This window comes from Tupaia chinensis, unplaced genomic scaffold (genome assembly GCF_000334495.1).
Source record: "Tupaia chinensis unplaced genomic scaffold, TupChi_1.0 Scaffold000365_1, whole genome shotgun sequence".
Taxonomy (NCBI): Eukaryota; Metazoa; Chordata; class Mammalia; order Scandentia; family Tupaiidae; genus Tupaia; species Tupaia belangeri.
In genome coordinates, this window is record NW_006159862.1 from 1721361 (window position 1) to 1746295 (window position 24935).

Here is a 24935-nt window from a genome sequence, read left to right on the forward strand (position 1 = left end):
CTGCGGGGAGGAGAATGTGGCCTCCTCGCGCGAGGTCCCAGGGGAATGGTCGCGCTCGTCCCAAAGTGTCTGCAGAAGCCGGTGGAAGTTAATGCCTGGTTTGCTTAGAAACGGCTGTTCGCGGCTTTTGTTAGGGTTTTTGCTTACTGTGGATCAAGATCAAGGAAGTCCCCTTAGTGCCTTATTAAGGATGTCTCTGGCTTTTCTGAACATTCCGACTGTTTTACGTCTAAAAGCAACACGTGAAAACATCAGTTTCTTCGAACGGTATTATTTTCCAGTTTCCTCTTTTTGGGGGAAGTTAGGAAGACTTACTACAGTAAAATTACTAATTGCTAAAGTTCCCTAATGAGGAAGACGACTTGTTTTGATGACTTGGCAAGTTTCCTAACTACTGGAACCTTGACTCTATACACAGACTGCTTATGTCCGATTCCCCGTTTTAATAGCCGCCCCGTTTTAAATAGGAACAGCTTGATTTTGATCCTGGGTAAGGTTTTTGCTTTTCATTATCAATGCATATCCAGACTGAACAAGTGTGGGTCTGCCTTGGGGACGGTGGTTCTAAGATCAATTCTTACCGCCTCCGAGAAAATATGCCAGGCAGAAATGGGTTTCGGAAAAAGCACTGAACTAAATCAGGCACACGGGTTCACATGACAGCTCTGCTAGGAACTGTGTGACCTGGGAGGGGCCAGTTAACCCACTTTGCTCTGCTCTCAAATGAGCGTTAGATGATAACCTGAAGGGCCCTGGGACTCCAGCTGTCTTTAATGGGTTCCTCTTTAGTAGTGCTGGGCTTTACTGATACTAGGTGCTGAAGGAAGGAAACAGTGCCGAATGAATGAAACCAGGAAAATGGTAGGAGAAAGCTTTTTGGTATGATACCTAATAGCTCTCTTACGTATTTGACAGCCTTTTTTTTTTTTTTCTTTTAAGGAGAAAAGAACATTCTAAGGATAATGAGGCAAATTGCAAGTTGCACAACAAGCCGTTTTCTCTGTTTAACAAATGCTCTAGTGTCTACAATCTGGGAGTTACTGTGCTAGGCCCTCAATTAGCCAAAGTCTCTACATCCGTGGAGCTTAGCATCTGCTGGGACAAACATGTAACATATCTCTTTCTGTATATAAAAGTATTGGTGTGTGCCGTTTGTGTGTGTGTGTGTGTGTGTGTGTGTGTGTATTTGGGGATTACATTACAAATTGAGTAAAGCATTATGAAAGAGATTACCTTGAGGGGAGAAATATTTGGGGAGAATGTTAGACAAAAGCGTCAGCAGATGACCTTGAAATTTAGAGCTGGAGGATCAGTAGGAGGTAACCTTAGCGGGGCCTTCGGGTGCAGGGAATAGCATATTCAAAGGTCATGAGACAAGGAAAAGCTGGGTGCCCTTCAAGAAAGCGAGCAAGCCACAGTGACTGAGACTTAGGTAGGCAAGGTTCATTTGATTGAGAGCTTCCTAAGCCATGGTTAGGTGATGTACCAAGTGAAGAGAGAATGTTAAGAATTTTGGAGAGAAGTGGTCTGATCTTATGTTTTAGAACGATTATCTTAGAAACCTTTCCCAATTGGCCAGAGTAGAAGCTATCAATACAAACGGTCCTGTTAGGGATCTCATCCAGAATTTAAATATCATCTTTAGATGTTACCCGTGTGCTGATTACCGTCAAGTTTACATCTCCAGCTTAGATCCTCGCCCTTGAATCCAGACTGGTTTATCCAACTCTTGGTCCACTTTATATGTCTACTTGACTTTCTAGTATCTTTAATTTGCAGTGTCAGATAGCTTTCATTTTCAATGTTTAACTCCAGGTTTAGTCCTTCACCTGTTCCTTTGTTTTCCTCACCTCAATAAATGGCATTTTTGGCTTTTTAATTACCCATGCTAACCCTTTAGTGCAGCTTTGGATCTTCTTTCTTCTACTGTTTCTTTTCTGCCAGAAAGTATGTTAGGTCTACCTCAAATGTATCCAAAGCAACCACTTCTTGCCATCAGCAACCTCTAACACACTGGTCTAGGCGGTCACCTCTCTTCAGGTTGGGTGCTTAAGGAAGCCCTCTGAGGAAATAATCATTTCCATCAGCTCAAATGTCAAGAGGGAGCTGGTTTTTTGGAAGATTGAGGAAGTAACATTGTTTTTCCATAGCTTTCCATTTGGTTCCCCTTTTTCCATTATTGATCCCAGTGGTGTGTTTTCAAAATGAATGCACAGGAACATCCAGGCATATACGGAAACTTGGTACATAAAAGAGTTCCTAGTTGGGAAAGGATAAACTAATCAGTGGTTAGTGGCTAGCCATCTGGCAAAAAAAAATTAAGCTCTCCTACTTCCTATCCTATACATCAGGGATCAACAGACTTTCTTTCAAGGTTCCAAGTAGTCAGTATTTTACTTTGTAGGCCATATGGTCTCTCTTCCATCCTTGTAGGTACAGACAGTATGTCAACAAATGGGCACGGCTGTGCTGCAATAAAACTTAATTTACAATAACTGGTGGTGGGCCAAATTTGGCCCATAGGCTGTAGTTTGCACATCTCTGCATCTCTGTTATACAGAAATAAATTACAGGTAGATTAAAGCCTAAAATGTGAAAAAGCAAAACTTGAAATCATGGAAGAATATCCTTCAAGAGACATTAGAGAGTATAAGAAAATATGGAATTAAAGTGTGACTTTATTTTATTAGGAAAGAGTTTTGAAATCTATGCGCAGCCTTTTCATAATATACATTTTCTGCAAAATTTTTGAAGACCTCTAGTGTAGAGGGGAAAGTCTGACCTTGGGTAGGAAAAGATATTTTACAAAACAAGACCCAGGAAAATTCAATCCACATAATGTACTTTTGGTGACATTAACATTTAAATATGCTTAGGATATTTGCAACCAAAACAGTGAAAGATACAGAATATGTATGGAGTTTGTACAAGTAATAAGTAAAAGACAAAGGACATAAAGAAACAGTCCAGGAAACTGGAAACCTGAATGGTCAGTAAACATGAAGGGATGTTTAACCTCAACAGAAGCAAGGTAATGAATTTAAAACATCAACTGCCATTTCAAAATGAATCAGTTGGCAAAAATTAAAAATACTAATGATGAGTATGAATCATTGCTGTAAGTATATGAATTGGTACAGCTACTTTCGTTAAAAATGCAGTTTGTTTTCTAGTAATTCCATTTCTAGGGATTTATCCTAGAGAAATTCTGGCATACATACATAGGAAGACATGTACTAGAATGCTCATGTTAATGTTTGGAAGTATAAATTAGGAAATGATAGATGTTTATTAATAGGGAGATGGGCAAAGTCACATTTATAAAATAATTGAGTAGCTAATAAACTAGAGTTACATGAATGAATTAGAACTGCATCAATATAGACATCAAACTACTGAATGAATACAAGTCATATAAATAGAATACCATTTGTGTAATTTTTAAAGATCTGCAGAATAATGGCACTTTAGAATATGTTTAACTGTGGTAATAAGTCTAAAAATATGAATAATAGGAAAACAGTGAGGTCAGTGATAATTTATAGGAACTCTAAACTATATGTATAATATTTAGGAGGAAAAAAGGACATAAAGTAAAATGCTAATATTTGATAGGTCGTACATATTAATACATTTTGATGTTCTAAGTATTTTACAGGAGATCTGACTGATGAGAGGAAAATGCTTTGAGGGTTACAGAAGTAGAACTGTAAGAGCTCTATTTTAGGGACCAGCAGTTAGCATAATGGCTATGTTGCTAGACTCCCATGTAATCGACCGCGGTTCAAGCCCCGGACCTGGTGGCTTAAAACTCATGCCAGGTGTGTGTGCGTGTGTGCCCAAGATCCCGAGAGGAGAATGGAGGAGAAGGGATTGCGGCGTGGCCATCCCCCCTGGGGGGATCATTTCTCACTTTCTGTCTCTCTGTCTGTCTGGCGAGCGCATGTGCCCTATAGTAAAAACCTCTTTTAAAAAAAAGCTCTATTTTAGCAGTGGAATCAGTTGGTCTTAGGAATGGCTTGGGTGTGGGAGGTTAGAGAGACACTCAGATTTTTAGCCCGAGCAACTGTTATTAATGAGAGAAGATGAACACAGAAGTAGGAATAAGTTTTGGGAAAGATGACACATTCCATTTTGGATAGAGTTATGGAAAATGACAGGTAGGTGATTAGCTGCAAAGAGTCTTTAAAAATTCATGGGAGACCCATATTATGAAAAACTATGCATGGATTTCTGATTTTTTGCAACAGATAAATTCATATTACTTGTTATATGCCTGAACAGACTTTAGTTTGAGGCACTAAAGAGGATTAGACATTAGTTTGCAAATAGTTCTTTTCAGAGCATAATGAATTCTAACATTGAAACAAACATAAAATCTATGGCGAAACTTGGGATGAAGAATGGTCGAATCATTCATGCTTAATGAAAAGTTTATGGTGACAATGGCCCAAAGAAATGAGCAGTTTGCAAATGAAAAACTCATTTTAAAAAAGAATGAGAGGGAACCAGCAGTTAGCGTAATGGCTATGTCGCTGGATTCCCACGTAGTCGACCGCGGTTCGTGTCCCGGACCCGGTGGCTTAAAAAACTCACGCCGGGCGCGTGTGCGTGCGTGCCCAAGATCCCGAGAGGAGAATGGAGGAGAAGGGATTGCGGCGTGACCATCCCCCCTGGGGGGTGATTTCTCGTTTTCTGTCTCTATGTCTCTGTCTGTCTGGCGAGCGCACGCGCCCTATAGCGAAAACCTCTCCAATAAAAAAAAAAAGGCATGAGATAATGTCAAAGATGATGCCCGCAGTGGGAGACCGTTCACCTCAGTTTACAAGGGAAAAATTACCCTTGTCTGTGCTGTATTGAAGGGGACCAGTGATCACCAATAGAAACAATAGCTGGCACCATAGCCATTGCAGTCGGTACAGCTTACACGATTCTGAGGGAGAAATTAAAGTGGAACTAACTTTCTGTTTGATGGGTACCAAAACTGTCATGCCCAGATGAGCTGCAGACAAGGATAGAACTTCCAATGGAAAATCTAAACAAGTGGAATCAAGATCCTCAAGCTTTTTTTTTTAGGAATTAGGAGATGACACATGGTTTTACCAGAATGGTCCTGAAGACAAAGCACAATCAAAGCAAAGGCTACCAAGAGGTGGAAGTGAATTGGTCTAGAGTAAAGGTCATGGGACCAGCTGTTGGTGTAATGGCTGTGTCGCTGGACTCCCATGTAGTCGATCGCGGTTAGAGTCCCAGACCCGGTGGCTTAAACTCACACTGGGCACGTGTGTGTGCGTGCCCAAGATCCCGAGAGGAGAATGGAGGAGAAGGGATTGCGGCGTGGCCATCACCCCTGGGGGGGTGATTTCTTGCTTTCTGTCTGTCTGTCTGGCGAGAACACGTGCCGTATAGCAAAAACCTCTCAAACAAACAAACAAATGAGTAAAGGTCGTGGCAACAGGTTTTGGGGAGATGCTCAAGGCATTTTTCTTGTGGATTTTCTGGAGGGTCAATGAAGATAACATCTGTTTACATACTATGAAATGTTTTGAGAAAGTTAGCCGACATTTTTTTTTTTTGGAGAGGTTTTTGCTATAGGGTGCATGCGCTTGCAGGAAAGACAGAGACAGACAGACAGAAGGCAAGAAATCACCCCCCAGAGGGATGGCCGTGCTGCAATCCCTTCTCCATTCTCTCGGGAACTTGGGCACACACGCACACGTGCCCAGTGTGAGTTTAAGCCACTGAGTCTGGGACTCGAACTGCGGTCGACTATATGAAAGTCCAGCGACATAGCCATTATGCCAACTGCTGGTTTCTAGCTGATGCTTTAACAGAAAAATGTCCAGGAAAATTTCACCACCACCACAATGCTTCTGTTCATTCTTTTCATCAAAGGGGCAATTTTGGAGAGTTTGGTGTGTTTGTCGGAGAAAACCAGAGAGAGAGGCATAGGAGCAATCACACCCCATGGAGAATTGTCATGCCGCAATTCTTTCTCCTCCATCTATCCTGTTGGGATGTGGGGCATGCACACACATGTGCCTGGTGCATTTCTCAAGCTCCCAGGTCTGGGCCTCTCTGGGGTCAGCAATGGAGATCCAGCTGCTTTAACCACTAGGCCACATAGCTGGCCCAATTTCTTTCTTTTGAATGTATGTTTCCAATGAACTTTGAATTCTCCTTATAGAGTATATCAATTTGAAATAAAAGGTTTATCATGGAGATATAAATGTAGGCACTACAGCATAGCTAGAGTATTGTGAGCCTTGAGAATGGGTAATATCTGGGCCAGCTGATGGCATAGTGGTTAAGGCAGCTGGATCCTACATGGCCAACTATGTGGTTTGAGACTCAAATCCAGCACCTTTGAAACATGCTTGGTGTATGTGCATGCCCAAAACCTGAGAGGAGAATGGAAGAAAAGGGGCAGAAGAGAAGGTGGTTTGGCCATCTCCCCTGGCAGTGCTTTCCCACTCTTCGTCATTAGATATCACTTTGAAAAGAGTTCCTTATAGAGCAAAATGAATTCTAAAACTGAAACAACATCAAATTTATGGGGAAGCTTTTTTTCTCGTTTCCTCTGTTGTGTGCATGTGCTCTCTAGCAAAAATGAAAAAAAGAAATCTTTATAGAAGAATGGGTAAGATTGGGCCAGCCCCCTGTCTTATCTTTCCTTTCCTTTTTTTTTTTTTTTTAAGAATTATTTCTTTAATTCCATTTGTTACTATTTTTTAATTTGACCAGATGGAGATAGAGAGAGAAAGGGAAAGTGAGAAAGCAAGCCACCAGGTCTGGGACGCAAATCACAGTTGACCATGTCTGAATTCAGCACCTTTAATCACCACAGTACCTGCCGGCCCCCATCTTTTCTTTTCTTCTTCTTCTTTTTTTTTTTTTTTTTTTGTAGAGAGATTTTTGCTATAAGGCGTGTGTGTTTATGGGAGAGACAGACAGAAAGTGAGAAACCACCCCCTGGGGGGATGGCCACACCATAGTCCCTTCTCCTCCATTTTCCTCTTGGGATTTTGGGCATGCACGCACATGAGCCCAGTATGAATTTAAGCTGCCAGGTCCAGTTGACTATGTGGGTGTCCAGCAAGGTAACCATTACACCATCTGTGCCCTTTTTTTTTTTTTTTTTAGAGAGAGATTTTCACTATAGAGATTGTGCATACACCAGAGAGACAGAAAGTGAGAAATCATACCCTGAGGGGATGGCCACACCTCACTCCCTTCTCAGGATTTTCTCACTCCCTTCACAGGCACATGCACCTAGAGTGAGTTTCAAGCCGCCGGGCCTGGGACTTGAACTGTAGTTGGCCATGTGGGAGTCTAACGCCTTAACCACTATTGCTGGCCCCACCCACTGTCTTTTCTGAACTAGGAGGAGTGTTTAACATGTACCACACACTTAAATAGTTCTTGAGGTGGAGCCAGCAGGTGATTACATTGCTGGAATCACACTTAGTCAACTAGACCAGTAGCTTAAAACTCTTGCTGGGCTTGTGTGCGTGTATCCCCAAAACCCAAGAGGAGAAAGAATTGTGGTGTGTTCATCTCTCACGGGGGTGATTTCTCGCTTTCTGTCTGTCTGTCTGTGTCTCTGTGGCGGGCACACGGGCCTTGTAGCAAAAATCTGTCTTTAAAAGGAAAAAAATGGTTGTTGGGTTGACTTAAACTTGCAGAGCTAGTTAATGTCTCACCACTGGCCTTTCAACTTAAATGTTTAAGAGCACAGGTACCTAGATACATATGTTTTGGGATTTTTTATTTAAATGTGCTTTACAAGGGAAGGGTAAAAATTTTTTTATGTGAGAGACCAGCAGTTGGCTTAATGGCTATGTCACGGGACTCCCATGTAGTTGACTGCAGTTCGAGTCCCGGGCCCGGTGACTTAAACTCACGTCAGGCGTGTGTTGCATGCGTGCTCAAGATCCCGAGAGGAGAATGGAGGAGAAGGGATTGTGGCGTGGCCATCCCCCACAGGGGGTGATTTCTCGCTTTCTGTCTCTCTCTGTCTTTCTGGCAAGCACACGCGCCCTATAGCAAAAAACTCTCCAAAAAAAAAATATAGTATAAAAAAAATTTAATGTTAAACAACAGAAGGTTAAAAATAGTCTTATGTTAGGGACCAGCAGTTAGCCTAATGGCTATGTCGCTGGACTCCCATGTAGTCGACCACGGTTCGCATCCCGGACCCGGTGGCTTAAAACTCACGCTGGGCGCGTGTGCGTGCGTGCCCAAGATCCCGAGAGGAGAATGGAGGAGAAGGGATTGCGGTGTGGCCATCCCCCCTGGGGAGTGATTTCTCACTTTCTGTCTGTCTGTCTGTCTGGCGAGCGCGTGTGCCCTATAGCAAAAACCTCGTAAAAAAAATAGTCTTATGTCAGATCCTGTTACAGAATTCACACTTGACTGAAGCTGCCATGCTCCTTCCTTTCATGGATGTCGTATTGTTAGCTTATCTGCAGTAGAATTTTTACTGTGTTGCTTCATAGCGGAAAGATTGTATGATTGTATTAGAGACCAGTTGTTAACCCTTGAGTGTTAGAAGTGTGGAATGTTTGTATTTGATGCATGGGGCAGGGTGGGGAAGACAAACAAAATAAGTTAGATAGGACACCGGACCAAAGAATTCTTTCTACACTATGCTTCTCACAGCCAGAAGAGGCTGGGTGACACTTGGTAACAATGTTAGTTAACATTTGCCCTAAATTTACTCTAATGATTACTATTCTTAGCCCTTTACAGTGAACTTTTTATGTGTTTATTTTTTCATCAGCAACCCTCTAAACCAGGTCTATTATTTACCTAGTTTTATAAATCAAGGCAGTTAATACTCACAGAAGGAAAGTGATGTTTCTGAGGTCACACATGTAAGAAGTGTCAGAGGCAGAATATGAACCCGACCACATAGTCCCCACATAAGCAGTCAGTGATTTTGACTGAACGCTGTTCAAAGCTCATGTCCCTACAGAAAGCTCTGACTGGTCCTGCCCTGCCTGCCTCCAAGGCCGTTTGTCCCTTGTTCTAGAACTTTGCGTATTTGTCTCTCCAAAACAAAGCCTGTCTGGGAGTTACAGTGTGTAGAGTGGTTCTCTTTCACTCCAGAAGTTGGTTATGATGCCCTTTCTTCTTCTAGTGAAAGGCAAAGAACAAGACAAGCCCTCCGATGTCAAGTCCATCAAAGGTGAGCCCAGCCCGTTCCCCTGGACTTACACAGTGATCTGCTTTGCAGTTAGGAGCTCTTTAGCCCTTCTATCATCTCCTTTTGGCATTAATCATTTCTATCTTATTTTACAATTATTTATGAGTGTGATTTATTTCCCTCTTTAACCTGTGTACTCTTTAACACTAACACCTAGCACATAATAGGCTTTTATAGACCATTTGTTGGCTGTCCATGTGATTATAGCAAACCAGTGCCCTCCTCATTAATCACACGTTTGATTATTTTCTACAAGCAAACAGTTGACTTTATTTAATAAAACAAAAAGCAGAGGCTATCTTAGCTGAGCACCCAACCTTTAGGTTGGACTGGAAGTTGAACCTGGGCCTCCCATGTAGTCCGAGCTTATGGAGTATAGTGTTTCAGCAGTGCTAGCCATGGTGGCTTGGCCTCTGCTACATTGACTGATTTCATTATATCCGGTATACAGATACTGGAATAGGAAAGTTATTATAGAAATTGTTTCCATAGTCATTACATACAAATTTTATAAATTTAACTTGTTTATGTAAAATCCATAGGTTACTTCTTATTTAGATTTTTCCCCCAATGTTCGTATGCTGTGTGGCTATCAGCGAGGATTTACTCTGTAGGCTCAATTTGACAGAAAGAGACTATACTTGATGAGATTCCAAATTAGGAGGGCCTGTCCTGTGGCCTAGTAGTTAAGGGAGCTGGATTCCACATGCTACTGTGTGGTTCAAATTCCAGCCAAGGAGGCTTGAAAAATCTGTGCATGCCCAAAATCCTGACAGGGTGGAAAAATGGAGAGGAGATTATGGCCTGACCACCCCTCATGGGAGGGATGCTTTCTCTCTCTCTCTCTCCCCCACCCCCTGTCTCTGTGTGTATCTCTCTCTGGTTGAGTGCATGTGCCCTCTGGCTTACAAACAAACAGGCAAAAAGATTGGGGGGAAGTAGAGTATTTTACAGTCTTGTTTGCTTATTTCTAATCATTTAAAGCAAGTTGGATTCTACATTAGTTCAGACTCCTCCTTTAAGCAAAATTTGATTGGTGTTAATAAAGGCTTAAAGCCCTTATGAAACAGGCTTGTGAAGCCTTATCTACTTGTAGTAGAAGAACAGAACCTGTTGGCTCAGGTAGTTAGAACACTAGCCTCCTACTCTAAACTTTGCTAACAGTATGACCTTGGGAAGTTACATAGATTTGTTCAGGTTCTTCATTTCTAGAATGTGAGGCAACTGGCCTAGCTAATTTCTAGATTTGCACCAAGATCAAAAGTGCCATGCTAATACTCTGTTTATGACAGTACATAATAGGTACTTAACATTCGCTAATTTAACTCTAGGATAATACAGGAGCAGTCCAGGAAATAGCCCCTCGCAAAGTTTGCAGCGTGGTTAGAAAAACAAATGGAGACACAGAACAGTAGCAAATAAACCAAAATACTGGGTCGTTGGAAAAGGCATGCACATTTCTACATAGAAAAGTATGACTTTTCCCATGACCCAATAATAATAGCTGGGCCATTTATAGAATACCTGTTCTGTTCTAGGCATTAGACAAAAGCCGTGTCTGGAACAGTGAACCAAAAAGACTTGAATTCTGTCTGCATTGAACTTGCAGATTGGTAAGGGAGAGAACATTAATCAAGTAGGCCCACAAGTGGCTTGGACTATATTGGTGGTAATGGAATTAAAGAGCTCTGGATGGATTTGAAAAAAATGTAGGAGATAGAGTGGCTAGAACTCCGCTTTGATTAAATATGAGGTGCGAGGAAGAGGGTGGTTCTCAGGTCATACTTACCTTCCTGGCTGGTCTAGCGGCGTGACTGGCAGAGTGCAGTGGGAGATTATGTGCCAGTTTTGGTGTGTTGAGTGGGAGGTGCTTTTGAGCCGTTCATTTGTGTATGTTATCTTATACACATAGTACCTCTAAGGGTTTGAGTGTTCACCCAAAGGTAAGAGAATACTTTTTTTTTTTTTTTGCTAGAGGGCATATGCGCTCACCAGAAACAGAGGAGGAAAGTGAGCAAGCACCCCTTCATGGGGAATGGCCATGCTGTAATCTCTTCTCCATTTCTCCTTTTGGGATTCTGGGCATGCATACACATGTACCCAGCGTCCTTTTCAAACCACCGGGCCCAGGACTCAAACCACATAGTTGGCCACATGGAATCCAGCCACCTTAACCACCTTGCCACTGAGAACGTGAGTTTTTAGAGTCTAGCAGACCTAGGTTGAAGTCCTGCCTGTTGGAAGAGCTCTTTGCTATCCCATTGACTTGGGTCACAGCTCTTAACATTTTTTCCACTTATCTCCTCATATCTAAAATGAGAATACCAGTCTTGCAGTATCGTTATAAGAAAGAAATGAAATCATGCAAAGGTAAAAAAATGTACAGGTGTGCATGGAGAAACCAGTACAGTGCCTAGTGTTCTGTGTTGTAATTTTATGTATACACACACACACACACTTTTGTTTTTTTAAGAGGTTTTTGCTAAAGGGCATGTACACTTACTGGAGAGACAGTGAGAGATAGAGAGACAGATAGTAAGAAATCACCCCTGGGGAGATGCCCACACCATAATCCCTTCTCCATGCTCCTCTCGGGATCTTGGGCACACATGCCCAGTGTGAGTTTTAGGCCGCCAGGGCTGAGACTTGGACCAGAGTCCATTACGAGGGATTCCAGCTACATAACCATTGTATCATCTGGTCCTATCTTTCTGGCCCCAGGAAGATCTCTCTGTATTAAGTTCCATTTTTGGCCTGGTATTTTGAGAGTTACAGGTAATATTAGGGTATTTCTTTCTATTTTTACAATGCTCGGTTAAGTTAGTACTTTCCCGCTTAAATATTATTTGTTGAATGTGCTGGCTTGAAAAAGTTGTTACAGAATTTAATTTTTACAGTTCTTTTAAAGCCTCCTTGTGAGAGTTTTAGACTGTCAAATTATGCCTAACTTTAAACTATTTTTTATTTGAAAAATTACAGCTTCAATATCTGTACATTCCCCACAAAAAAGCACTAAAAATCATGCCTTGCTGGAGGCTGCAGGACCAAGTCATGTCGCAATCAATGCCATTTCTGCCAACATGGACTCCTTTTCAAGTAGCAGGACAGCGACACTTAAGAAGCAGCCAAGCCACATGGAAGCTGCTCATTTTGGCGACCTGGGTAAGTGACTGTCCCTTTTTGTTAACTTCTAAAAGGAGGAAGGATTTGAGTACATTATGTAAAATTCTTGTCGTGGGATATTGAACTATATAATTTAGAAGGGACTTTGAAAAAAATGTACGTAAAATAACAGCTGCAGTCGTAGTGGGGGCCATATAAAGCATGACCAATAGAAAAATGTGCAATTTCTAGAAGCAAAGATGCATCATTTCACTAGTACTCAGAGTAGTGCAAATTAAAATGAGTTCATGTTCCCCTAGCATGGAAGCATATGTTTTAAGTTTGATAATTTGAAGACGTAGAGAAATGTAATTCCCATGTAGTGATAATGTAAATTGGTGAAGGTTTTTGGAATTCATTTTGGAAGTATCTATCAATGCATGAAATATTTATTTAGGCAGCACTTCTCTTACTAAGACCTAGCCTTCAGGTGTGCTGTCACGCATGCACAAAGATGTATGTACATGGGGGTCTTCAAAAAGTTCATGGAAAATGCATGTTATGAGAAAGCTGTGCATGAATTTCAACATTTTTGCAACAAAATAAACTCTTACTCCAATTCCATTTTCCACGAACCTTTTGAAGTATCCTTGTTTACAGTATTAAAAATAAAAATACTAGAAATGGAAAAATGTCTATGACCTCTAATAGCAAAAAAAGCAGTATGTGTGGTAACAGTCACTGTGCTAAAATTTCCCACAGGATGAAAATATTGGCAGGAGATCCTTCTTTTCTAAGTATTTGTTAGCTAAATTTCTTTATAAGTGAAGAAGTTTTTGTGATGTCATGTCATAAATTGAAAAAAGTTCTCAAATGAATTAGCTTCTAATAAAAATGATTGCTCCTTTGACATTGCTCTCTGCTTAATGTGGTGTACACTCAGAGCCAGAGTGTCACAGTCTTTGTGGGCCGTGCTCAGTGCCACACTGCAGACAAAGTACTTGTTGCTTATAAAGCAAAATAGGAAGTACATACATTGCTTGTGGGAACATCAATTGGCAACCACTCTGGGAATCAGTTTGGCAGTTTTTTATGAAGCTAAATATGCACTTACCACGTGACCCAGCAATTGGACTCTTACACATATTTTCCAGAGAAATGAACATTTATATCCACATATAACCCATACACGAAAGCTCATAGCAGCTTAATGGAAATCTGGATGACTTTCAACAGCTAAACTTGTACATCCGTGCCGTGGATTAATACTCAGCAATGGATAGGCTATTGTTACGCATAGCTGCTTGGCTGAAGCTGAAGGGAATTGTACTGAGACAAAAGTCCGTTCCCAAAGGTTACATACAGTATAGCAGAAAGCTAAGTAACAGCTTAGTGATCGCCAGATGTTAGGGATAGGAAAGTGAGAGGGTTAGATGGGTGTGGTTATTAAAGACTCCCTACAATCCCTTCCTTGTGTTGAAACTGTTCTGTTCTTTGCAGTGGATACACAAATCTGTATGTGATAAATACACGTGCACAACACACATACACACAAACGAGTACAAGTGCAATGGGAAATCTGAGTAAGATTAATGCACTGTATCAGTGTCACTATCTTGGTGGAATATATTATAATTTTACAAGATGTCACCATATGGGAAACTTAAGGAGTACATGGAATCTCTCTGTATTATTTTGAAAACCACATGTGAATCTAACATCTCAAAATAAAGAGTTTAATGAAAAGATAGTCTAAGTCTTACATTTCTCTGATATCATAAGGTGTTGTTGATCAGGAAGGACTATTTAATATTGACCATAAGATTGTAAGCATGATGACACATGAAGTGTTTCCAAGGAAAATGACATGAACATTAGAGGATTCAGAAAAGCCTTTTTTAAAAAGTTTGTTTATTCATTTCTTCCATGAGAGGAACAGACAGTCAGAGGGACTCCCAACGGGGTCTTCATGCTGCATTCCACCCCTGGGCCCACGGACATGCACAAGATGGACCTAGGGCATGAACCTGGAACCTTCCTGCGTGGATCCAGCTGCATTACCGCTGGACCACAGCCTGGCCCCAAGAAAAGCACTTTTGAGAATTGTTGAAATCTTTGGTTAATTTTATGAAGATAATCCTCTTTTGGGGGCTGGCAGTAGTGTCGTGGTTAAGGCCCTAGACTCTCACCTGGCTGACCATGGTTTGAGTCCCAGACCTGACACTTGACTTGCTTTCTCACTTTCCCTTTTTCTCTCCCTGGTCAAGTTGAAAAATGATAATAATAAATATAAAAAAGATCCTCTTTATTTTAATAATTAGCGTGTAGTTATAATCATAACCTAAATTTAGTTAAATGTATTTTTGTATTAAGTTTATATTTCATTTTTTGAGATGAAATCCCAAAGGTACTCTTATTCTCTCTTTATTCAATGCTGAGAGTTCATGATTTTTTTTTCTTTTTGGAGAGGTTTTTGTTATAGGGCGCGTGTGCTCACCAGAAAGACAGGGAGAGACAGAGAGACAGAAAATGAGAAATCACCCCCCGGGGGGATGGCCACGCCGCAATCCCTTCTCCTCCATTCTCCTCTCGGGATCTTGGGCATGCACGCACACGCGCCCAGCGTGAGTTTAAGCCACTGGGTCCGGGACTTGAACTGCGGTCGACTACATGAGAGTTCAGTGACATAGCCATTATGCTAACTGCTGGTCCCAAGTTCGTGATATTTTTATGGCTATGTCCACACTTCCACAATTTTTCTTCAAGGATAAATCCCTACAAGTAGATTGAAACATCACACAGTTTGGTTTGCTAAGGCTTTGCAGCCTGTTCGTGAATGCTATTCTGCAAAAGTTTTGCCCATTTGCATTCTCATTGCCAGTGGACCAGAGAGTTGCCTGCTTTTCTGTGCTCTTGTTATTGCTTGTTACTATTTTTTGAGAAAACATCTTTCAGTTTGACAGGTGGAAATATCATCTTGCATTAATTTGATTTTCTGAGATTTTGAATAAGGATGCATTTTATTTTATATTCATATTGGTCCTTAATTTTTTTTTTTTTTGAGAGGTTTTTGCTATAGGGTGCGTGCGCTTGCCAGAAAGACAGAGAGAGACAGAGAGACAGGAAGTGAGAAATCACCCCCAGGAGGGATGGCCACGCCACAATCCCTTCTCTTCCATTCTCTCGGGATCTTGGGCACGCACGCATGCTCGGCGTGAGTTTAAGCCACCGGGTTCGGGACTCAAACCATGGTTGACTACATGGGAGTCCAGTGACATAGCCATTATGCCAACTACTGGTCCCCAAATTTTTAAAAAGAATTTATGTGATCTGAATTGCCATTAAAGGGGATGATTTGGGGCCAGCAGGTGGCAGGGTAGTTAACGTGTTGGATTCTCACATGGCCAACCGGGGTTTGAGTCCTAGACTTGGCAGCTTGAAAATTATGCCAAGCGTGCAGGTGTTCATGTTCAAAATCCCACGGGGAGAATAGAAGAGAAGGGATTACAGTGCGTCCATCCCCTCCTAGAGGTTATTTCTTACTTTCCCTCTCTCTGGTGAGAGCATGTACCTTGTGACCAAAAAAAAAAAAAAAAAAAGACTTTACTGAGTAACAACAGTATTTTTAGCTTTGTTCATTTATTAAACAACTTATTTGCCAGAGAGCACTTGCACTTGCCAAGTAGTTACCAAGAAAGACAGATGTGGGGGAAGCACCCCCCAGTGGGGTGTGGTCACACCACAATCCCTTCTCTCCCATTTCTCCATTTTGTTGGGATTAGGGGTATGCATGTGTACGTACTTGGCATGTTTTCAAGTCACCAGGGCTGGGATTCAGGCTGCGAGTGCCAGAATTTAAACCATGCAGTCGGCCATGTGAAATCTAGCTCCCTTAACCACCAGGTCAAGGGACCAGCCCCTTCTTTGTTTTTTGTTTTTTTTTAAAGAGAGATTTTTTGCTATAGGGCACATGTGCTTGCCAGAGAGACAGAGACAGACAGGGAGAAAGAAAGCAAAAAGTAACCCACCCCCCACCCCCCCATAGGGGAATGATCTCGCAGCAATCCCTTCCCTTCCATTCTCCTTTTGGGATTTTGGGCACCCACATACATGTGCCCAGCATGAGTTTTAAGCCACCAGGTTTGGGACTTGAACTGTGATCTACTATGTGGTAGTCTTATGATGTAACCATTACACCATCTGCTGGTCTCTCCTTGTTTCTTAAGAGAATGAATTTTGCTATAGTGTATGTTCACTCACCAGAGAGACAGAAAGTGAGAAATCCCCCCCCAGGTGGGATGGCCACACTGCAGTCCCTTCTCCATTCTCCTCTTAGGATCTTGGACACACACATACATGTGCCTGATGTGGATTTTAAGCTGCCAGGTCCGGGACACAAACTATAGTTGACTACGTGGGAGTTCAGCAACATAACCATTACACCATCTGCCCCCTGTGCTCCGTTCATTTTAATTGCTCAGAAATAAGCTCTCTTCAGACTTCTGATATGACCATTGCTGAAGGTGATTGAGTAACTCTCAATCAGAAATTATTTGTTATTGAACTACTAATTCTTTGGCTTCTGTCTTTTAGGTAGATCTTGTCTGGACTACCAGACTCAAGAGACCAAATCCAGTCTTTCAAAGACCCTTGAACAAGTTTTGCACGACACCGTTGTCCTTCCTTATTTCATTCAGTTCATGGAACTTCGGAGAATGGAGCATTTGGTTAAATTTTGGCTAGAGGCTGAAAGTTTTCACTCTACAACTTGGTCCCGAATAAGAGCACACAGTCTGAACACAGTGAAGCAGAGCTCACTGGCCGAGCCTGTCTCTCCATCTAAAAAGCATGAACCTTCAGCATCTTTTATAACTGAGTCTCTTGACAGGAGATTGGAAGATGCGGGCTCAGCCCAGTTGTTGATGACTCAGTCAGACAGAACTGACCTGAACAACAGAACTAACAGCACTCGGAATCACTTGCTGCTTCCCCAGGACTGTGACAGTGCTCATTCTCTCCCTCTTGAAATGGCCAGAGCAGGAACTCACCCAGCTTCCGTGGAAATCCAAGAATCTTCCTCCAGACTTATAGTAGCCAGTAGAAATAACCCCTCTTCTCCACTAAAAGAGTTATCAGGAAAACTAATGAAAAGTAAGTATGTGGATTTCTTGTCTTTCTCTCTTTTTAATTTATAAAGCAGAACCGTAAGATGAGGAACAAAAGGACTAGAGTGGGTTCCTTCCTGCTGTGACTGCTTGCAGAGTCGGCAGGATTTGGACAGAGCAGTGGAGGCCACTCAGTGTGTGGAAAAGGAGCAGGAGGGATGTCTGCAGTGCCTGGATTCTCTAAGAACTGTGTCAAAAGAGCAGCAAGTACGGAAGGGTCAGGAGGCCACTGCTTTTCCCTTCCAGAGATTTGGAAATCAAATCAAGATCCAGATAGGCATGTTTCCTCCCTGTCTCTGTCTTAATGTTTACTTTTACTTTTATCTACTTTGTAGATTTTTAAAATTATTTTTAAATTGCTAGTTGATGACATTTATTGAGTTCTGTGCTAAGGGTGTGCTTGGATTTCATTTAATGGTCACTGGCAAGTAGGCATTATTATCCCTCTTTATGCATGAGACAATCATGGCTTAAAAGAGTTCAGTAATTTGCCCTAAGTTGTATAGTAAGTGAGGAGACAAAGTTAACATGGGCATTTCTACCAGTAGCATTTCTTTTCCTATTTTTCTCTCTATTCAGAACTTGCACGCTCTTGGGACCAGCAGGTGGCGTAATGGTTATGTCTCTGGATCCCCACAGAGATGACTAGGGGTTCGAGTCCAGACCCCCTGACTTAAAACTCACAACAGGCATTTGTGCGTACATGCCCAAGATCCCAAGAGGAGAACAGAGGATAAGGGACTGCGGTGTGGCCATCCCCCCAGGGGGTGATTTCTGGCTCTCTTTTTGTCTTTGTGGCAAGTGCATGTGCCTTATAGCAAAAATTTCTCAAAAAAAAAAAAAAAAAAGAAAGGAAAAGAAATTGCACACTCTTACTTCTTTTACTTTTTTCTTTAATTACCAGAGGGCATATGCGCTTGCCAGAGATGGGGGTGGGGAGTACCCCCTGCCCCAGTGAAGCATGGTCACTTCACAGTCCCCTCTCCATTTCTCTGTCCTGTCGAGATTTGGGCAGGTATGCATCGCGCTTGCCGTGCTGTGACTGACCAGGGATCTGTCTCCTTTAACCACTGGGCTGTGTGACCCACTCCACGGTTATTTCTTAACCATTTCTTTTTAGAATAACAGCCTCCACATTTTCCTTTTCTCTTTCATCTTACCAGTTTTTTGTTTCTCAAGGAGCTAGATGATTTCTTCGCGTTTGTCTTCCAGGTCTTTGATTCTTTCTAAAGGTGGGTCTAATTTGGTATGGAGTCAATGTTCCCAAGTCATACTATTTTCTTCTTAAGGTAGTTGAACTTGGCATTTCTAGAAATTCCTTTTTTCTTCAAATTTGCTTGTTCATTGTTCATATTTCTTGTTCCTGTTACCCTTTATTCCCACTCTTGATCCTGTTTTTAAAATTTTTTAAAGAATTATTTTAATTTTATTTATTATCATTATTATTATTCTTATATTTTAATTTTGCCAGAGAGAGGGTAGGGGTGAGTGAGAAAGCAAGCCGCCAGGTCCAGGACTTGAACTGTGGTTAGCCATATGGGAATTAAGTTGATTAAAAATATACTCAAGGCTGGCAGGTGGTATGGTGGTTAAAGGCACTGGATTCCCTCGTAGCCGCATAGATTTGAGTCCCAGACCTGGCGGCTTGCTTTCTTACTCTCTGTCTCTCTCTGGTCAAATTTAAAAAGTAATAATAAATAAAGTTAAATAAAATGATTCTTTAAAAAACAAAACAAAACATATACTCATTGTCTGATAATTCCACCATCATAGTTTTTGTGAATCTGATTCAGTATTTCTTTGTTTCTTCAGATTCACACTTTCGGTGACTTGTGATTTTTAGCTATGAACATATATTTCCTGGACCTTTTTTTTTCTTAAGTTTATTTATTTCTTTCATGAGATTGAGAGATAAAGACAAGCATCCTCAACAGGATCTCACATAGCTTCCCCCTTGCCTACCCTTCCCAACCAACCAGAATCATCACGTGCATACCCAGTAAGTACAGGTCAACCTGGGAACTGAACCTACAATCTTCATATGGTCCCAGCTTTACTGGAGTAGTGTGTTACCATTGCACCACCAAGCTGGCCCTGTTTCTTGAACATTTATATTTCGGAATTCTTTTGTTTTTTTTTTGGGAGGGGGGTTTGCTATAGGGCACATGCCCTCACCAGAAAGACAGAGAGAGACAGAGAGAAAGAAAGCGAGAAATCACCCCCCCAGGGGGGATAGCCACACCACAGTCCCTTCTCCTCCATTTTCCTCTCAGGATCTTGGGCACGTACATATATGCGCTCATTGTGAGTTTAAGCCATCGGGTCCGGGACTTGAACTGTGGTCGACTATGTGGGAGTCCAGCAACACAGCCATTACACTAACTGCTGGCCCCTATTTGGGAATTCTTTAAGTGCTGTTTAAATTAGGTTGTATTTCAGGTGTATTTGCACTTGCCTTTGCCATGTACCTGGGGCCTGCTTCACCATCCTCCTGACACCACTTAAAAGTAAATTTTTTTTTTTTTTTCAGGTTGTAAACCCATATGTACAGGCTTGTTGTCAGGAATTGTTACGGAGGGTTTCTCTCTTTCTCTCCAGCATCAGAGCACTGCTCTCTCCCTGTGGGAAGTCTCCTTCTTGTCCCTTAGTTAACCCACTGAAGGTGTTGCCCTTTGGGATTCTGGCCTTGGGCTTGGTTTTGGTACAATCTTGTTTTGAGTCTTGAGCAGTTGCCAGGTCTCAAGGGGTTGGGTTTTTTTCCTCAAGAGAATTCCCTGTCTTGTGCTTTTATCCATTTTGGTTTGAACTGATTCTTATATGTCTGCAATTCCTTACTTGCAACTCAGAAATCCATAAAGCTTTGACTATCAAAAGTTGTTTTTTAAAATTTGCTTGTGTCGTGTTTTGTTTTGTTTTGTTTTTTTGCTAAAGGGTATGTGCACTTGCAGAGAGAGAGAGAGGAGCATCTCCCATGGGGAATGGTCATGCCACTATCCCTTCCCATCCATCTCTTCCTCTTTGGATGTTTGTCACCCATGCATACACTTGTATCTAGTGTGTTTTTCATGCCCCCAGGGCCAGAGCTCAGACTGCATAGTTAGCTATCCATCTACCTTAACCACCATGCCATGGAGCCAGCCCCGAGAGTTATTTAAAAATGAACGAAACTTGACTTGAACTGCTGTTAACTTACTGTGGAAACATGAGTATGTCTAATACAGTATTATTTCTGATGCTGCTGGAATATTATGTTACTTCTGTGAAAACCTCAAAAGTTGTGATTTGAAAATATGAGGGGAAAAAATAGAATTAAAATATGGGTTTGTTTTGGTACCAAAAAAAACAAAAAACAATGAATATCCAGGGATAGTTGTTTTGTGTTTTTTTTTTCTCCCACATTTTATTGATTCATAATATACTTTAAACTAAAACTATGGTCAAAGCTAGAATCTAGTTACAAGTGCACTGTAATTTTCTTCTGAAACATTTTAAGTTAATTAATTAATTTACATTCATTCCCTGAGAATTGTCACAGCAAACAAAATGTGATTTCCCATCCAAAATATACTGCATAGTGGCTTAATCATACATGTTATCATCATTAATTTTCCATTTCTAGTTTCATATAATATATATATATATACACGTGTGTGTGTGTGTGTGTGTGTGTGTGTGTGTATAAAACCCCTTTTTCTCACCCTCTGCCATTTCCCACCTTCCTCCTACACTATCTTAAATGTCTAGTTTTCCATTCCTTTTTCCCCCCACATTTTATTGATTCACAACATTTTTCAAGTAATCTAACTACTTTCAATAGCAAGTTTAGCTGGTATGTACATATCAGTGAAACATGTCTGACTTTAGGCATGAAACTCTGAGTAGCATGAATAATAAGGTAGCACCTAGTTGATGCTATAAAGCTTACTATGGTCATTAAATAGATATTTTTAATATATTTTTTAATTTCAAGAAAAGCAGTTTTAGCTTTACTAAATCAAAGAAATGCTAAGGGACTTTACTTAAAACTTCGAGGAAAGAAGTTGGGATTCTGTTCAAATAATAGACAGGACAAAAATGCTTAAAACTGGAAAACAAAGCCTAGAAGAAAATCAGCAATGTTTTAGTCAAAAGTCATAAAATGCTGTTTCACCAACTCAGTCTCATGTACTTAATCTATCTTCTGTTGTGGTCCAATCTTCCCAATTTAATTCTGGGATATAATATTCAACTCCAGACATGTCTCTACAATTAAGTTGGCCATTTTCTTAGTATTTGAACTCTTATTTCTGTGTGTCTGTATTTAATTTTCCTGATATAGCACTTCCTTTAGAACTTCTTAGAGATCTGGTCTGGTGTTGGTACATTTTTTCAAGTTTTGTTTATCTGAGAATATTCTTGTCTTTTCTTCCCCTATGAAGGATAATCTTGCTGAGTACAGTATTCTTGGTTAAAATTGCTTTTCCCTTAACATTTTGAATATATTTTCCCATTCTTTCCTTGCTGGCATTGTTTTTGAGGAGAGGTCCACTGGTAGCCTGATGGGATATCCTTTGTAGGTAACTTGCCATTTCTCTCTTGCCAATCTTTGACTGAATTGGTGAAATAGCATTTTTATCTTTGTGGTTTGGGTCAATCTGGCTATAATGTGTCTTGTAGAAGATCTTAGATTCATTCTATTTGGGGTCCTTTCTATTTCTTGGGACTGGATCTTTGAGTGCCTCTCTCTGTTTGGAAAGTTTTCTTCCAAGATTTCATGGAATATATTGTCAATGCCCTTATGAGTCTCTTCGCCTTCTGGGATACCAATTATCTGGATGTTTGGATGTTTGATGGCATCCAATATTTCTTGTATATTATTCTCATTTTGGGGGGCCATTTTCTCAGTCTTCATGGTGGATTTTTCTAGACCAGCAATTCTATCTTCTACATCTGAGATTTGATTTTCTGTATGATCTAGTCTGCTTTTAATATTTTTCAGGGAAGATTTTGACATCCTGTATTATAGCCTTCATCTCTAACAGGTCCATTTGGTTCTTTTTTTAGAGTATTTCCTCATTTAGATCTTGCAAGAATATCCTCATCTTGTGGAACTCATCAGCCCCTTTCTCCTGCCTTTTCTGTAGTTCATTGTCTCTCTTCTCTTCCATCTCTGTTAGCTTTGTCATTATGAATATTCTAAATTCCTTATTAGACATTTCCATGAGTTTCATTGTACTGTCTGATAACGAAGAGGTGTAATTTTTTTTTCCCCTTGGAGAAGAGGTATTGTCTTGCTTTCCCATATTTCTTTTTTTTTGGAGAGGTTTTTGCTATAGGACGCGTGCGCTCGCCAGACAGACAGAGAGAAACAGAGAGACAGAAAGCGAGAAATCACCCCTCAGGGGGGATGGTCACGCCGCAATCCCTTCTCCTCCATTCTCCTCTCAGGATCTTGGGCATGCACGCACACGCACCCGGCGTGATTTTTAAGCCACTGGGTCCGGGACGCGAACCACGGTCAACTACGTGAGAGTCCAGTGACATAGCCATTATGCTAACTGCTGGTTCCCAGTTTAATGTATTTTAATAGCAAACTTACAGGAACAGCACAGAAGACAGATAACATTAAAAACATGTACTTGCATGTAGGACAACTCAGAAAAGTATAGTGAGTGGATGGAATCTACTGTATCATAGAAATGCTACAAACACCATTTAGTTGCTGTCAATAAGAAATTTACTTGTTTTAAAAAATCCAAATGCTGGCATTGTCCAGAAAAATTTAACAGGTTTACTTATAATCGTTATAAAGTTGAACTGCTGAAACTTGTTTTCACCGAAATATTTTGACTTGCATTAACGCTTTATATTTATATTAAAAATCCACACACAAATGAAAATGGAAAAACTGCCAATACCCAATTTCTGTCCTGTATTTTCCACTCACAATCATATACTTAGGTACCTTTTGACTACATGGGGGAAAAAAAAAAATCTAACGTTCAGAACTACCAATAATAGGAAGAAGAGAAAAAAAAATTTTTTTTTTTTGAGAATGAAATATTTCCCATCAAAGTGGATTCTTAAGCACGTTCTCCACGTATGCAGCGTGCTAGCTGGATGTCTTTTGGCGTAACTGTTACACAGTTGGCATGGATAGCACACAGGTTGGTATCTTCAAAAAGGCCAACCAAGTAGGCCCCAGTTGCCTCCTGCAGAGCACTAATCGCTGCACTCTGGAAGTGCAAATCTGTTTTGAAATCCTGAGCAATTTCTCGCACCAGACGCTGGAAAGGAAGTTTGCCAATCAGAAGTTCAGTGGACTTCTGGTAACGTCTAATTTCATGGAGTGCTGCAGTACTGGGCCTATAACAATGAGATTTCTTTACCCCTCAAAGTAGAGAGTGCACTCTTGTGAGCGACTTTTGTAGCCAGTTGCTTCCTGGATGCTTTAACACCTGTGAATTTGCAGGCTGTCTGCTTTGTAGGAGCCATGGTAAAGAGACCTCCTCACTTACTCCCCTTCTTCAGCTGGAGCTCCGCGAGCTAGAGGTGGCGCTGGCATTGGAGAATGATTGCGGCACGGCGGCAGCTGCAAACACAATTCCCTTTTCCATATTTCTTGTAATCCTGTGGTGATTTCTAGTCATCCGATGGATGGTGCGGTTCTTCCTAATTCTCGAAGTTCAGTCTGAGCATTCAGAAGCGAGCCAGAAGGAGGTGATCTGCAACCTCTCTTCTATTCTGTTTTCATTCTTTGTGCATCAGATTTAAGGTGAAGAGAGGAATATTCTGATCCTAATCATATTGAGATGTTTGGAAACTGTTCACTTGGACCTGTCTAGACACTTAGTGCATAGATGCTGATCAGCCAATGAATAAAGAGAAAGAAAAAAGGAAAATAATTAAGAAGAGGAAAGAAGAAAAAAATAAAAAGAAAAAGAAGAAAAAAAGAGGATTAAAAATCCATAAGATTATAATTTTAAAAAGCAAAAATGAAAACTGCAACGCAGGCCATGCAAAACCAATATTTCACAGCTGAAGTATGGTATCCATCTCAGGATAGGCCTGGGGTGGGTTGTACCTTTCCTAAATAAAGTGAGGAAAGGCACAAATCAACACAATAAAGGAGAGGCTTGAGAGCCTGGAGAATACTTTACCGTAAAAAAATAATTAAAAGTCACAGGGAGACACAGCAAGCCAGAGACAGACAGAAATGGAAAGAAAGAGACACAGACCTTTCCCAAATCACTAGAAATAAGTCTGGAGGGAGAAGTCTCAGCAGAAGATCTCCATTTTTGTTCAAGGAAACCAATATTTCATAGCCGAAGTACAGTATCCATCTCAGGATAGGCCCCAGGGATAGATTTTCATGATACCCTTTTCCCATGAACATTCTGAAGATCCCTTGTACTGGCCCCAGAGGTTTCAGATAAGGAATCTTGTCCGAACTTGTTTCTGCCTCTTACCATCTCCCTTAC

General features: G+C 41.0%; 1 protein-coding gene across 4 annotated transcripts in view; it reads left to right on the forward strand.

Moving 5' to 3' along the window:
- AKAP10 (A-kinase anchoring protein 10) overlaps positions 1-24935 on the forward strand; it is a 96058-nt gene that overhangs the window by 12073 nt on the left and 59050 nt on the right. For 2 of the 4 annotated variants that reach the window (XM_006153186.3, XM_006153185.3), the window contains exons 2-4: positions 9143-9190; positions 12188-12370; positions 16904-17461. In XM_006153186.3, the coding sequence (XP_006153248.1) occupies positions 9143-9190; positions 12188-12370; positions 16904-17461 (789 nt within the window). Of the gene's footprint in view, positions 1-90; positions 268-333; positions 491-9142; positions 9191-12187; positions 12371-16903; positions 17462-24935 lie in introns of those variants that run through there. The other 2 variants (XM_027773701.1, XM_014589608.2) reach the window with 2 other exon arrangements.